The following is a 17,512-nucleotide window of genomic DNA, read 5'->3' as shown; positions in this document are numbered from 1 at the left end:
TTTACTATTGCTACAGCTCTAGCCAACATGGAGCAATTTGATTATGCCACATACAAAATAAATACATAATCGCTAATGTCTGTGACTAGCATTATATGTATAAATCTTCTCTGCCATGAATGTGACAGCACTTAACCTAGAGACATTCCTGGATTCTGTTTTCCTTACTACTGTCCACCTCATGTAGTAGGTGAAAGTTTAAGGCAGGGTAGATTGTCATTTTGTCTGTTGATTAATTGCAGCTTCTAATCTAACAGTGTTGCTTCTAGCATTACTTTAAAAGAAAAAAAATACAAAAACTTAATACTCTCCTTTCAAGTTTTAGTACTTCAGTATTTCAACAAGTGTTCTGCTTCTTGGTGAAATTCCATTAATTCCATTACATTACAAGGTAGAACAGTAATGCTACTCACTCAAAATCAGTAATGTTCTTAACTTCTGACAGTGGCTGAAATATGAGGCTTCTTTTATACATCCCTAACAAGCAGGCAGAATCATCTGTATTTGCAAATATGCGACCTAAAGGAGAAAAATGCAAAATGGTTACAATGGATGGTGAAGAACATGTCTCCTGAAACTGCATGCACTGTAACATAGGTGTACATGATACTCACCATGTCTGGAACATTCCTTCATTTTGCCTGTCATCCACATAACAGCCTTTACACCCAGTTTGGTGCCAAAATTCCTGTCAAATGGAGTTGGGGTGCCACCCTGTACACAAATAAAATAGTAGAATTATGATTTTATTTATTTTGTGCATTTTCTATGTTTGCTTGTTAAATGATCCCAAGGACTGTTTTCAGACATGACCTAGGCCATAAGCAGCCAGTAATTCTAGAAATACAACACATTGTTACAACTAAGAACATTATAGAATATTGCAATAACCCAAATTATAGCTGCTTCAAAAAAAATAATAAGATTTTTTTAAGCAGAAAGAATGACTGCATTATGTACAATGTTTAAAAGGTACTGTAATTAACAATGTGTGAGGAATAATTTTTCAAACTCGATTCAGGAATAAGGTGCTAAATAATTTCTTTTAGCCTCTGCTAAGGTAACTTGCCCTATACAGTGGTCACTTGAATGCAACATTATTTAAGGCCATAATAACAAATATCCAGGTAGCTCTCCACAAGATAAGTGTCCCACTGCTTAAAAATATAAATCCAAATAATCCAACACACAGAATAGCAGTGAGGCAGCCAGGCAGTATACAAACCTGATACTGGTCTGAAGACGCTCACAGCAAAAGCGCTTACCGTTTTTTTATTTAGTATAATAAACGTTTTATGGTTTGTATACTGCCTGGCTGCCTCACTGCTATTCTGTGTACTGGATTATTATTTATGGCCATGTTTCTGTTTAAACTAAGTTTTGAGCATAAAATGTGTGAGTGACTGAAGCAGCAGCATACACATCAGGTCAGTATCAAACAATGTGATAATGAGCCTTGATCGCATACTCTCTGCAAATATGAATATACAACAAGCTAAAAATAGTACGGAAACAGGTAAATACAGAGATATGTAAGTACAGTTAGGCTCCAATAAACAATAATAATAAACAGGGTCATCCCTTTCCAAAACTGTCACGTCATTTACCTCGGACAAAAGTGGAGGCTTCAAGAATCTTCTAAACTCTGCCATTGATGGGAATGCCTAAAAGTCATAAAGACGGCAAATTCCACAGCAGTAGGCACAGGTAAAAAAAATGTGTAAAAGTCAGATTTGAGATACATCTTGGGATCTACTAAGAGCCTCAGTGTGGACAGATGGAGTGATCGCAAAAACCCAGGAAACCAGGAGCTCTTTAAGATAACAAGGTTACAGGTAGGGTCCATACATTGCTGTCGAATCACATCTGGCTCCTGCAGTGACCTGGTGAACAGGAGTTGACATCTACAGAGTTTTCTAAGCAAGATGAAAATGAAAGTAGATTACCAGGCCTCTTATCTGATGAAATAAAAACTAAGAAAGAAAGGAAGCTCCTGCTGTTAAGGTGACTTCATTCACCTACCACTGAAACTTCCTTGGGAGGAGACTTTGAAAGATAGACTGGGAAGGACCTCTGCTGCCTCTCTAGAGATCAGCTTTGGACACACGTTAGTGAACCTTTTTTATGTGAGGTATGTAAGGTGTTACTTGTATTAACGAGGACATGCACACGAATATGGTTAGAATGTCCTATGTAATTACTAACTGTGGACTTACCAGAGTTGTTGTGTACTTGACAATAGTTTGTACTCTGTCCACTAAAAATGTGTGGATTCACTCTGCAGTGAATCTAAGCTGACTGATAAATGGAAGTGTCTGAGATTAAGTTAAATTCAAATCTGGGCTACACACAGGCACACACACACACACACACACACACACACACACACACACACACACACACACACACACACACACACACACACACACACACACACACACACACACTCTTACGGACAATTTAGGGACATCAGTCCTCATACTACCTGCCTTTGGGATGTGGAAGGAAACTAGAGTACCAGGAGAAACCCTATGTGAAGACAAGGAGGGCATGCAGACTGGTACAGAGACTGGCTAGGCAGGAACCAAACCTGCAAACCTCCTGCTTTGAGGTGACTATGTTACTCTGTGCACCACTATGTCACTCCCTGGTAGTCTAGGGTTAAATACAGTATGACTAGGAGTTTGAATGTTATTCTACATTTAATGAAAAATCAGTGCAATCTGCACAGCACAGGAATGGTATGATGATAACAAGTGGCTGTAGACATAAGCCCTGCTGTGAAATTTCTCACTAGCTACAAATGATTCAACTCATAGGTAGGCAACTATATAAAACATTACAGTGGACAGTGACCAATGCATGTATTATCACAGAAAGGTCCTCAGATGGAACACGGTACCAAATGCACAAGGACTTGGTGACAAATGAGTTATTCTGTAGTGACAGCTTGTCATACAAAATTGTGCCCAAGGTACACACTGTTGAATGAAACTCTACTTACATAGAACTATAGATTACAAATAAGAACAGAGCTGGAGCTAAACATGACATAATATCAACAAGAAACCTGACAGCCTTGTCCTTATGTGTACTGAGAGTTAACTGGCCATCCCTCACCTACATGAGAACATTATACAGACAGCATTCTATGGACTTGTAAACTGACATATAGTCCTGGGGAAAGTAAATTAGAGTATTATCGACACAATAATGAATACATTTCTGAGTACCAGCAGGTACAGAAAGAAGCCCTGAAGTAGTCCACAAATCAGAGGATATGCTGAAAAAAATGGATGCTGGCCACCACCTTCTAGAAGCATCATGAAATGCAAGAGGTAAACCAACTCAGGAATGTGGAAAATAAAACATAGTAAATCTGAAGGTAATTCAGTAGGACGGTATCAAGCAGGTCCAAGGTAGGATATAAATGCCTGCTAAGAGGTTATGCAGTACTGTAAATAGTGCCATCTCAGTACTCTGGCAAGTCCTGAAGCATTACTGAAATGGATATAAAACATCATGAGCCCAAAGTCAAGTTGTACACTAAAAAAATCCCCAGTAACCTTAAAAAAGTGGAGGGTTAGGCATAGGCTAGTAAATTTATTTATTTGAACCAAAACAAGAAACTAGGCTGATAAAAACACGAAAGGCAGCCCAAAAAGTCCGTAGGAACAATTTATTAGAAGTACACAATGACCTTAAGCGCTTTTCGTACGTACAATGTACAAACTTCTTCAGAGAACTATACAAGTGAAAACACACCATTTTAATAACCTCCTTTTAGTCAGCTGATAATACGCCCCTTGCTCATCTCTAAATAAAAGGTGCAGCAACAAAATAGTTCTGTAAAAATAAAACAGGACGAACTATAATGCATATATATCTATATATAATATATTAATAAACAACAATAACTTAGAAAGTAATAATAATAATTATTAACTCTCCCCACTCAATATAAATAAAAAATAAATAAAAATGAAAAATAAAAAATTATGTGGTGTGCACAAAAAGTATTGTATATATATACAAAACACATTATTAAATACATAATAATCCTATTATAAACTGTATTAAAAATTACTTTCCATATATATAAATATAAAGAAACAGCTATATTATATATCTATAAGAAATATATTATATATATCTAAAAAAAACTTTCCTGTATGCTTGGTAAATAACCACTTAATTCCCTGAATGAAAATTAAACATGAAAAATAAAATATTAACAGAAAATGACATATTAATAAAATATTATATTGAAAGATAATATGAAACAAAATACATGAAGCCCATACAATTCTTATCTTAACTACCTATTAAGGCTACACAACTTCAAAATAGCCATAATTGAACAAACATCATTTAAACCAGGCCAGCAATATGAGAATAATTTAATTTGCCATAATAATTCCAAACGGTCTAACTGCAATTCAATAGGGCCACCTCTGATATTTGGTACAAGTTGATCCAATATCCAAAATTTAAAACTATGTGTAGGGAATTCAAACACATGTTTAGCTAATGCATTATCAAGGGACCCTTTCCTGATGTTGTAACTATGCTTGTATATTCTATCTCTAAGTCGTCGAATTGTTTTGCCCACGTAAAAACATGGGCATAATTGGCACTTAGCCACATAAACAACCATTTTGGAATTGCAGTTAGTTTTGAATTTACTTTTTAAAGTAAATTCTTGTATGTTAATAGAATTCGCTATTATTATTAGCTTACAATAAGGGCAATTACCACAAATATTCATCTTCTTTTGGCCATTACTAATATTAGGCCTATTATTAATACCATCTAGAAGTTGTTTAAAATTCATATCATGCCTAACTGTAAATTTAGGAGTGGTACCTACTCTAGATATTACATCTTTATTTTCCTTCAAAATGCTCCAATTTTTTTAGAAAAATATTTTTTAATGTAGTAAAATTGGAACAATAAGTAAGGGTAAGACTATATTCAAAAGGTAGAGATGAATCTATATCATCTATCGGATGCAATACATCCCGACCAGTAGATATAGCAGAGGGGGTAATGGAAGTGGCACCTTCAGTTATTATAGGTTTATAAAAACCACTATGTCTCTTGATTATAACCTCCTCTAGTATATTATCTATAAATTCATGTGGATATGCTCTATTAAGAAACATATCTTTTAAATTTTTACATTCATCCAGGAAGTCTTCAGTCTTACTAACCATTTTTGCTGCCCTAACTGCCTGACTTTTCACTACAGACTTCTTTTGATGCAGTGGGTGGGCACTGGTGAAATGAAGAAATGTGTTAGAATATGAAGACTTCCTATGGATTTTTGATTCATACCTTTGAGACACTACATTTTTTGTTAGAAGAACATCTAAGTACGCAATTTCTTTTTCATCATAATTGAAAGTAAATTCAAGAAATCGAGTGCTCGAATTAAAATAATCAATAAGTTGTTTTGCCACTTCTATATCTCCTTCCAATAAGATGAAAATATCATCCAGGTACCTGGTGTAAAAAATAATTTTAGAAGTAAGATCTGTTTCCACAAGTACAAATTCTTTCTCCCAAAAACTCATGACCAAATTGGCAAAGCTTGAGCCACAGGGGGAGCCCATAGCTACTCCTCTCTTTTGATGATAAAAATTATTATTAAAAACAATATAGTTATGGGCTAGAACTACAGTCAGTAGTTCCTCTATAAGCCACATTTCAGAGGATGAAGCATTCATCCTTCTAAGGTTCAATGATACCCATTCAATTCCTAAATCCTGTGGGATAGAAGTATAAAGGTCCTTAACATGTATGGTAAGTAGGTTAACATTTTCATTAAAAGGAAACTCATTAATTTTCTGCAAAAATGACCATGAGTCCTTACAAATAGTTGGTTCAAGAATGACATATTTTTTAAGAAGCTCATCAACTACTTTAGCATAGGCGTAAGTCACACTATTTCTTCCACTCACAATAGGCCTTAATGGGGGGTCAATTAAGTCTTTGTGGATTTTTGGTATTCCAAACAAAATAGGCACAATGGGTGAAGGCATAACCAAGTAATTGTGCATATCAGAGTTAATTTTTTCCTCTATAAATAAATCATTAATGTAGCCTTTAACCCTGTTAATAGCTTGGTTATATTCATTTAATGAAACCTGTTCATAGGAATCCGTTAATAACATGGATTCCATCTTGTTGACATAATCAACCTGGTCCATGAAGACCAAGCCCCCACCTTTATCAGGTTTCATGATTCAAACATTAGAATCACGCAAATATTTTAACCAATCAGCTTCATCTATAGTAAGGTTACTCTTCCTATAGTTGTTATTACCTGTATGATGAAAATATCTAAGATCTAATTCACACATTTTCTCATACAGAGTTAAGGTTTTATGCAAAGGTGGATTAAAAGTACTAGGAACTCTATGCACACCCTTATTGCTTAAGAAAGTATTCCCCAAAAGCAGTGCCAAACTTAGTTTTCGGACGTACAACTTCAAGTCCACAATACAGTTAGTAATATTGATATTATTCAAAGGCACAAAAGTAAGGCTCTTGGCTAGAAGATTTGCCAATTCTATTGGCACATACATAGAAGAATAGTTGTATATGGAAAAGTCACCCTCAATGTTCTTTATAATATGGTAGGTAGGCATATGGTCCCCATCAACTATTTCCATTTGCCGGTTCTCTTCCTCTGGTTCCATTTGTTCTGTCCTTTCCCCTTCTGAAAATTTGATTGTTTAAAATTACTGTGAATGTTATTATGGGGTACATTATTACTTGAAGAGGAAATATTGTTATTATTCTTGTTCTGATTTTGTAAGCGTTCACTCCTTCTTAAACCCCCCATCATTGTTAAACCCACTATTCGCAGAAGATGTAAAAGGGGTGGGTTGATTCGAGTTCAAGTCAGTAGAATCTGACCTATATTGGGTTACAGTAACTTGATCCTCAGAATTGGAACCATATTGACTAATTGTTGGTTGGAGAAAGGAGCCCACATTAGGCCCCAATCTAGATTTTGATGTATTCCACTGTTGAGTTGGTGGGGGAGCAGGATAAGCTATGCCTTGGTCATATTGTTGGCAGTCCCTTTGTATTTTTTTATTTTTTGTCACTCTGGCTTTAAAAATAAAAGCATCAATTGTTTCAAAAATTCTCAAGTACTCAAATTTATATCTAGGAAAGTCAGGGTGTGACTTGATTTGAGTATCAAGTAAAGAGATATTATCTTTCAATTCTTCATTCATTAAAACATAATTAGACTTCATCATATCTAAAAGTTCCAGCCCTTGTTTATTGAACAACTTAATTAAATCCAGATGGAAATTGGAATTGGGAACTAGCCCAGTCGGATATTGCCATATCCGTAGTCCTTTAGGAACTATTTGAAGTCTAATGCATTCATTAAAATAATCAATTTCAAGCGCATACTTTTTGAATTTAAGTAATATATAGTCAAAGGAATTCAATAGATTAGTAATATTGTTATCTTCCCTAGCCGCACTCACCAATCCATCGTTTGCGTTGTTAGAATGCCATCTGTTATCAGTATTTAGCCAGTCATTTAGGTTTGGTAATCCAATAAGCCCAGGGTTAATTACGCCATTACTGTCCAGGTATCTGACACCATTTGCCTGGTGAGTACCATTCATAGAATCCAATCCAACACTTTCGTTAGTCTGTACCCCATTACTTCCAGAATTAAAATTGGATTGCATCACTGGAGAAGGAATTTGTCTCTGCCCGCAAGGAATACTAGCTGCAGAATTAGAGGGAGAGCTAGAAGCAGAACGCGGAGCTCCTTCACGGGTGGAGTTTGTGGCGCCAAAATTCAAACAGGAAGGAGTACCACCACAATTCGCGCTATTAGAAATAAGTGCTGGTTGCTGCAATTGAAGAATAGGCTGTTGTGAAGCTGGTACAGGACCCGAAAGTCGGTCCACTTTCTCTGTGAGTCTCTCGACCTGTTGAGCTAGACTCTGAATTAGCAAGAGCATATTTATTTATTTATTTATTACCCCTTGATTACAGGGAATACCCAGCTGGGCAGAACTCATTTTCAGTGGAAAAAGCTCATATTACATACTTTTTATAAGGAATTATCATGAGCTAACTCTAAAAATGTATTACATTATTTTCATTGAAAGAGGACTCAACGAAGGCTACTTGAGCACCATAGTTATTAAAGCATACTTAAAGAGGAAGGAAATGCTGCAGTCTTCAGTGATGCCCTACGAGTGTAATAAATTACTAAGCCTAATACCTCATTCATGCAGGACAAGAACAATCTAATGGGGCCACTCATAATACAACTAATAGGCACAAACCAGAAACTAGATCTATGTGATAGAGATAGTCTACTCTAGATGAACAAAATTAACACTGTAAATATCCCAAAGGAATCAGAGACGGAAAAGTCAAATACAACCTCAATGGATGCAACAGGGGTACACTTAAAGAACTCCTTCTTACCCAAATTAAAGCCACCCTCTCACATTCAAGTGAAGAAAGACTAGGGTGCAAATAATGCCCACCACTCAAAAGAGTCTACTGGGTCAATATAAACCAGCAAAATCTTTCAAAACAAAAATAAAACATTTTTATGGGATCTTCATCTGAAATAATCAACAGAAATCATCTGGTCTAAGGTAGTCCTAGGAGAGAACTGTTTGCCCACATTTGCCTAATAGACTCTGGTTGTCCATGTGCAAACTGTGTAGCTCAGATTCAAGCCACACCTCCCACTGCACAAGAGGTAAGTGTCACATTAATTGGAAGGAAATGATTAAAGACAGAGATGATGACTAATTGAAAGATTGGCTCCTCACATCTGGTAGAGTACAGGTAGTAGCTCACAAATCTGCTTTTCTCACATTCCTGAACTCAGCCACCTCAACATAAAGAAGTTAATAAAAAAAAGCTCCAGACTTAAGTGGACCAGGTGGTCAGATCAAATGACTGGTTTGATCACCAAGACAAAGGTAACCATGCCAAGTCAGAACATCAAATCTATGGAGTGGCCTTTAACATAAGTAGTGAATGTAACACTATAAAAGGCATGAAGACAGTCCTAATAGACCTCTCTAATGTGAGTCACTAATTTGTTTTCAGACCAGATGTTGAAATATCCCACAACTATCCAGTTAGAGAGGCTGAACAAAGACTCAAGGAAGAAAGCAATTAGGCCGTATAGAACTTTTTACACATTATTGGGTGGATGGTAAAAAAAGGAAATAAAAGTGCAATTTGTCCCCAAACCATAAAATACTCAAATGTGTTGGTGACCCAACATCAAACTTGAGCTACCTGCAGCCTAAACTGAAAACAAACAGCAACTTCCCTTCACCCAATCTTGTCACATCAAAGGCAGTGTAGTGCAGAGAAATCTGGGGGTACAGTAAGACTGTTTATTCATGAGCATAGAAGGATCTGCATGAGGTTGCTTTGGACAATTGGTTGTAAAATGCTGTAATAAATTGTGATAAAGAAGCAGGTTTCTTTAATAAAAAGTAAGGAGCTGTATTAAGCGGGTGCTCCTTTAGAGAAAACTCTTTTTATAGCAGAGAGGATGAAGTGGGATTTTTGTAATATGGGTCCTCCAGATAACTGAGATCTGAAGCTGTAATGATGTGAAGAAGAGGTAAGATTATTAGTAAGGCATGGAAAAAGTTGACATTTATTAAATTATATTCCAGATGAAAGTGTTTCTGTTTCACGTTTTGGAAATGTGCTAGTATTTGTTATTAAATTAAGGTTATTAAAAGGTAATGGCACTGCCCATTGATAAGACATATCTGTCTCCCTCACCCTAACACATTATTGCAGGAGCAATATTTAAAGCCTGGTTTATTTAAAACTGAAATGAGTTGTGAAAAATACTTGATTAGGGCTTCCATTTTAGTAGGCAAATTTAGAATTATGAGCTTAGAGTATGGGAGTGGTGAAAATACTGTTTTCAAACATGAATGTTTGCTTAGTTGTAAAAAGTAGCGCACATTCTCCAATAGAAAACACTTACCTCTTTTTGTAGAAAGCAGAATGGTTAAATTTTTAACATCTGTGTCATTAAGTAGTAGTGTTGAAAAACAGTACATTTATACATTTCATGAGCTACAATCTAACAGGCACTGATAACAATCTTAAAAAGCAAAGGGGATGCAGAGATTGTTTATATTATAGGCAACATGCTAAAAGCAATGATTTCTTAGTGCTTTATGTTGAAGTGTGAAAAACTTTGCAATAGAAGTACCATAAATGGTCAAGAATAAAGTGATTTAATTAAACAAAAATGTAAAGACTAATTTACTATCACAACTAATTAGTTTAAAATATTTTCACTTGTTCACTCAGTGCTGTAGTAATATGTTTCCAGTGTGCATACATTAATCCATTTGGATTTCTATTTTACCCCATAATTGTTTTAAATTACTCTTAGTGCTGCTGTTACTATGAAACAAAACTAAAATATAAATGTTCATATGCCTCTATCCCTCTTTCTACCTCTGATCTTTAGGCACTTGTGCAACTGGAACAACTCCATTTTTAAGTAGTTCATAGGTTCATAGGTAAGTACTAGGCTATCTGCCCAAAGGCATTTATAAGCCTAGCCAGAGTGTGTTGGCTTTCGCCACCCCCTTAGATTAGTTCCCTGTACCTCTGTCCAGCAGAGCCACTGCAGTGATCCCCGGGGTAAATTTTCTGTTTCCCATCCACCCATCAAGGTTTCTCTTGAAGAGTGCTAGTGAGGGGCACTGCCTGATGTATATTGGAATCTTGTTCCAAAGCATGGGGAGTCTCTGGGTCAGGAATCTATCCCTCCAGCATGTCCTATTTATCATTATGGTAAGGTTTATATCCCTAGAGCGTGTGGCTCTCAGGGATTTGTTTTTTTTTTTAGGTGGAGCATATCCATCAATTCTGGGTTGGACATGGCCTTGTATGTCAAGCAGAGATCACCTCTGAGTAAGCAGTATGCAACCGAGTACAGCTGGAGTTTCTTTAGTCGGGCTGCATAGGTCATCTGTTTGAGGCCAGTAATCCTCTTGGTGAGGTACTTTTGTGGTCTTTCCAGCTGTTGCAGGTGTCTGGTAAGGTACATCCCAAATGGGACATTGTATTCTATAATGGGTCTAATAAGTGATGAGTAGAGAGGCACAATAACCTCCTTTGCTCTGGATGCAAACCCTTTTGAGATTAGGTAGGCCACGTAGAAGGATTTTCTAACCACCTTGGCAATATGATTATCAAAGGAGAGATTGCTATCTACTTGGGTCCCCAGATCCCTTATTACTTTTTCTGTATTTAGGGGGCTACCTCATAGGTGGTAGTTCATAGGTACTTTGTTTTTTCCAAAGGGGATGACTATGCTCTTTTTGGCATTCAACTTGAGGCCATGATTTTGACACCAGGTGTCCGTCTCAGTGAGACCCTTCTGGAGGGTGTCTCTATCAGCTGGAGAATCAATTATGGCCCCTAGTCTACAGTTGTCTGCGAACTTGGTCAGCCAAAGTCCTCCTGTGCTTGTCTGTACCTCTGAGAAGTATATACCGAACAGGAGGGGTCCTAGGACTGAGCCCTGGGGGACGCCACTTGTAACCGGTTTAGAGTCGGACCTAGAGTCTGCAACTCTCACTGTGTGGGTTCTGTCCGTGAGCCAATTTGTAACCCATCTCGTGACGTAGGGGTTAATGTTCAGGTTGGTGAGTTTGTCTATAATACCAGAATGGGAAATGGTGTTGAAAGTCTTTGTGAGGTCCAGTTAGGCTGTGTGGACCTCCTTACCCTCATCTAATGCTTTGGTAACTGTCTCAAAGAAGTCCAAAGTTTGGAGGTTCCCAGTGTCTCTGTTAATGAGTTCCATGATGATGCGCTCCATAGACTTGCAGGCCAGGCTAGTCAGGCTTATAGGGCAATAGTTCCCAGGGTTCGTTGTGGCGCCACCTTTGTGGAGTGGGATAACTGTTGCTGTGTGCCACACTGTGGGTATGTAGCCTGTAGAAATGCTGAGTTTGAACAGTGTGTTTAGGTGAGAGGTTAGTTCATTTTGGAGCTCTTGTAAGACACAGCCTGGGACACCGTCCGGTCCCATTGAGGCTGTGTTTTTGGCTTTGGATAGGGCTGTTTTAACCTGTGTGTCAGTAATTGCCAGGGCCTTACATTCTTCTGGTATGGTTATGGGCCCTTTAGGGGGTGAGAGGGGTGTGAAGTTTGCACTGAACCTGTCTGCCAAAATGTTGGCAATATCAGTTGGTTCAGTCTATTTTGTGCCATTCTGCACCAACTCAGAGCGGATCTGAGAGTTTCCACTTAGGTTCTTGACATAGCTAAAGAACTCTTTGTGGTTATCTTTGGAGTCCTTGGCAATTTTTCTTTCGAAGCTAGCCTTGGATGATTTAATGAGGGATCGTAGTTTCTTGCTGATACTGATCAGGGATGTCTTTTCTTCTAGGGATTTTGCTCTTATCTGTACTAGTTTCCTCCTTCTATTGTAGAGCCTGTTTATGGCAGGGGTCCGCCAGACTGGTATCCTTTTCTTGGAGGAGTGAGTCTTGGTTTTGCTTGGGATAGCACAATCCATGCATTCCTGCAGATGATCATAGAGTGCCTTTGTATAGGTTTCAGCAGCTTGGACACCATTGTCCATTGGCGTGGGGGCTGTGAACCTTTCCACCTCGGTCTTAATCAGCGTGAAGTTTGCTTTTGAAATGTTTTTCATGGTGATTTCCTTGATTGGGGTTGGGGCGGAATGTGAATATTCAGAGTGATTAGTCTATGGTCTGATCTAACCAGCGAGGGGTTGACGTTAGGTATGGAACTCCGGTCGCCCATGTAGGTAATGACCAGGTCCAATATGTTGTTCCCTCTGGTGGGGGTGTTGACCAGTTGATCCAGTGTTTTCAAGTTTATAAATTCTAGGAAGCGTTGGGCAAGGGAGTTAGTATTTGAGTAGTTCTCCCAGTTTATGTTTGTGTAGTTGAAATCACCTAGTATTAGAGTGTTTGGTAGGACCTTCATATTTCCCAGTGTCTCCAGAAGTGTGGAATGGGGGTCCTGGGTCATGGTGGGTGATCTGTAGCAAGCTACAATTTGAATTGCAGTTTTGCCTGTTGTTAGTTGCACTTGGATGATCTCTGATGCATTGTGCTGCGCCACTAACCTGGAGGTGTGAGTATCCTTGATGAATATGGATATACCCCCACCTTTTGTGTTTCGGTCCGGGTTCTGTGGCCGAAAGGTATGGTATGAGTTATAGCCTGGTTGTGCTGGGGTGCTCTCTGGAGCCTTAAACCAGGTTTCTGTTACTGCACAGATGTCGATGTTCTCCATAATGAGAAGTGCCTCGAGTGCGTGCATTTTGAGGTTTAGACTTCTGGCATTGAGTAGCATTACCCTTAGTTTTTGGTTATTTGTGCTATTTACGGTGGTGGGTTTGTCTTTTGAGCCTTGCCTAAAAAAGGCACCATGGGGGCGGCAAGAGCCTTTGCCAGTATTAGAAAGCCTAAGGGTGACAGGTGCAAGTCATCTCTTGTGAAGCAATGTGGCTTGTCGAGCATGTCATCCCAGGCAGACAGATACTGGATCCCCTTTGAATAACACCAGAAACTTAGCCAATTATTGAAGTTGATCATTTTTTCTTTATACTGTGGCATCATTCTTGGTGAGGGCAGGATGCTACTCAGGGTCAGGGTCATACCTGTCTGGGCTACATGATCAGAGAGCTCTTCCATGTCTCTTTTCTTATAGTCCAGGGAGGTATGTCTCAGGTCATTCACACCAACATGTACAATGACAGAGTCATATTTGTATTTGTTCTGGAGTGACCTGAGTGCTTGTGTTATGTGGCGGATTCTGGTGCCCGACAGGCAGCTAACTGTAACCTTCTCCTTGTCCAGCCTAGTTAGTGGGACATCAGTGTGCCTGACTATAGAGTTGCCTATTACTAGTGTGTTGGGTATGTTATTTTGCCTTAAGGGCTGTGATTGCGTGGCACACTGATTATGTGAAGTATGTGTTCCATGGTTGGTGATGGGTTGTGGAAGTTGCTTGGATGTCTGCTTTGGAGGTCTCTGTTGCTTTTGCAGATTTTTATTTAGAACCTCCGGGTATGTTTTCGTGTATTTATGTGTGTCATTTGCCTGTGTTGGTTTGTTAGGTCTATGTGAGACTGGTGGTGTGTTGCAAGTATTACCTTTCTCCTCTTGACAGTCAGTTACAGTCTGGGGTTGAGAGAGCTTTGCCTTCAGTCTGGCTGTATAATTGCATCTCTTGCATATATTAATATTTGGTGGTAGGAGGAGAGGGTTGTCTGTGTACATGAGGCAGTTGTAACATTGCCTCAAAATGCCCAGATTCACCAGTTGGACTGTAGAGTACACTGGAAACTGTCCTTTGGACATGCCTGAATAGGTAGAGTGAGCTGTTTTTCTGATTGACTATTGGGGATGAATAGAGAACATTGTCCTTCTGGACAGTATAAGGGGGGCTAGTGCTGGGAGTATTTAGTGCTTGTTATGAGTTTTAAGCAAGTGCTGGGCTGTAAAATGAATGGTTTGAGTGCTAAAGTTGAAGGTTTGTCTAGTTCCAAGGGAAAAACTGAAGAGCAGACCAAGTGACCAAGACATGGTTCAAATGTAATGACAACACCCCTCTGTGCCTGGGTTCTGTACTGATTACACAAAATCTCAATTTTCATCATGGATTTCATAATTTCCAAAGTACTAGCCAATGTCCCTTCTCTTTGAACTCCAGCTTACACTAGGTTAGTCAAACCTTCAACATATAGCTTGTTACAGGTCCCCTTCCATGGTCCCAGTCAGTCATAAGTTCCTAGCATTCCTAGAAAACCCCCTTATTAGATATGTATTTCTAATCCTGTGTGACTTTAACTACTCTTCCATAGACTGGAATACAGTGTTTCTTAGATTAGGTGAGTGAGAATTCCCTGGATCAAATTGCCCATATACTCACCAAAGGCATACATATCCTGGACCGACTACTTACAAACTCAGCACTGGCCTGTGTTCTGGATATGGCTGGTCCCTCAATTGTTAATTTTCATCCTCATCTGGGTATGTTTATCCTTAGAACATCCTCTCCCATGATTACCAACAACACCCTCTTTAGAAACTTCAAAAGAGATAATCTTTTACAATTCTGTGATGAAGTCACACAATTTGTTTGTGCTGACCCTAGAATTTAGTTTTGTATTTTATACTATTAAGAATAACATCTGCATATCATGTATACTAGACATACAATTTAATTTTTAGTTGTTTTTAAACAAAAAAGGTGGTAGGGTGGATAGAAGTAGCCCTAACAGTTTCTTTTTTTAATCAGTTTTCATCCTCCTTTTAACCAGTTTGTAGCCTCCTGAAAAGGCTGTGTTAAAAGATATTTATTTCCAGGCTTCAATGTTTTTTAAACATGGTAGGGACAATTTGTCCAGAGAAAAAAGAATGGGTTTACAGTTTCATCAAAGTGAGAGGGAAGTGGTGATTAAAGCTGCAGATTAACGTGGTGCTGTAGTGTTATGGAACCCAGAGGATTATTGTAATGAATAAATAATTCAATTAAAAGATGGTAGGTGCTATCAAAATGTGATTATTGAGCCTATATTAAAATTCAAAAAGGCTACAGATTCCTCAAAGGTGTTTCAGAGAAAGAAATAATTGATTTGAGATTATTTAAAGAATTGATAGTTATGGCTCTTCATTCCTAGATCTTTTATATTTGCTACCTAAGGTCCATAAGATGTATGTGAAGCCACCTGGAAGGCCCATAGAATCTGGGAGAGGATCCCTACTGGAGGAATTATCTTATTTTTTTTTTACATTCTATTTAAAGCCATATTATTTTCAGATTATTTTATTTTATATGACATTTGTTAACCAAGTTAGTACACTGATCACAACTGCCCATTTGCAGGTAAGCCTAGGATGTGTAAGATTAAAATACTCTACCCATTTTTTAAGCATTATATAAGATGGGCAAATAGAATGACAGTGGTTTATATCACTCTTCATGTCAAATCTTTATACATTAGTTAGATACTGGGATGGATGTTGTTGTATTCTAGCTAAATAGGGCCAATTTTTATGAGCCAGGATTTAACATTTTTGCTATACCTTGTGGAGCAAAGTATGTTTTATTATACAGAACAATGTTAGTGGCAAGCACATTGGAGAGCTTTTGGGACACCTTTTAACCCCATATATGCTGATCTGTTTATGGGGTATGTGGAGGAAATATTGATTTCTGACTCAAGTCACAATATGAATATCATGGATATGTGGTAGCAGTATTTGGACAACTGGTGGTTAATAAAGAATTATGATAGAAATGGACTGGATTAATTTAAACAGTACTTGAATGAAAATAAACAGGGCTTTCAATTCACTACAGATATACAGTCTGCAAGTATTCCATTCTCAGATGCGTTAATTAAGCAAAATGCTGATGGAAATTTAGTAACGACATTGAATAGGAAACCATTCATAAAAATTCTCTCTTGCAAGTAACCAGCTGTCAACCAAACCTTTAATGTATCACATTCCAAAGTCACAGCTTTTAAGAATCAGGTTAACTTGTTCCATGGAATAGTAATATATGCGTCATTTGGTAGAGCTAAACAGTGGACTTTTACAAAGAGGGTATGATCCTGTGGATGTTATGGATGTTCATATAACTGCTAAGCAAATTAATAGGAAGAATTTATTACATTATAAACAGAAATCTAGAATCAATACACGTTTGTCTTTAATAGTACTTACAGTAGCAATGTCAGTACTGTTAGGGACATTATTCAAAATGTATTCTCAGGGCAGAGAGCAACCTTTATGAATTTTGTGAAGATTGCCATTTTATTTATAGGAGAGCTAAATCAACATCAGAACATTAAAGTCAATACAGAAAGGAATGGGTCTTTTAGTTTACAGCCTCTAGGTCTGAATGGTACTAGACCTTGTGGCTGTATAACATGTCGGAATTGCATCCTATGTAAACATGTTTCAAACATTTAAGGAATTCTCTTCTGCAAATACACCTAAAATTGTTAAAAATGTAATCTTAAATCACATTTAGGAGTGGTGGGGTGACCTGTTTTGCAAACTGTTCATGCTGAGCTTTCAGCAAAGGAAACACTGCACAAATGTTGACATTTCTGATACCTAAGTTACATTAAATGCAGAAGGAAAAACAATGCATTTTATAAGTATGCAATGGAGCACAAAGAAGCCATTTTTTTATTTACAGGTATTGATATTACTAAGAAATCCTCTGTTACACAAGGGGTTGGCATGATTTCTTGACATCTAGAGAACATACTTGGACAATAGATCTAGGAGCTTTAGATCTTGAATTAAATTTTGTGAATTAAAATAAAATGTATTAGAGTAATTCAACATTTGTAGACACTAAATGTCGTTAACAGTTATAGGCTTTGATATGGATGTCTGAAATTATAACTAAGGGATTTACATATCAATATTATTTATGAAAGAGTCCATTTATT

General features: G+C 37.7%; 1 protein-coding gene across 2 annotated transcripts in view; it reads right to left on the bottom strand.

The window, feature by feature from the left end:
* The window catches only part of PFKM (phosphofructokinase, muscle), a 345,974-nt gene that overhangs the window by 6,531 nt on the left and 321,931 nt on the right, over window positions 1-17,512 (bottom strand). For both annotated transcript variants that reach the window (XM_044083480.1, XM_044083481.1), the window contains exons 21-22: window positions 615-714; window positions 414-519 (exon numbers count right to left, since the gene is read on the bottom strand). In XM_044083480.1, the coding sequence (XP_043939415.1) occupies window positions 414-519; window positions 615-714 (206 nt within the window). The remainder of the gene's footprint in view (window positions 1-413; window positions 520-614; window positions 715-17,512) is intronic.

Source organism: Protopterus annectens, chromosome 9.part0, assembly GCF_019279795.1.
Source record: "Protopterus annectens isolate FY-2018-M chromosome 9.part0, PAN1.0, whole genome shotgun sequence".
Classification (NCBI taxonomy): Eukaryota; Metazoa; Chordata; order Ceratodontiformes; family Protopteridae; genus Protopterus; species Protopterus annectens.
This window is presented reverse-complemented; position numbering and strand designations above follow the sequence as displayed.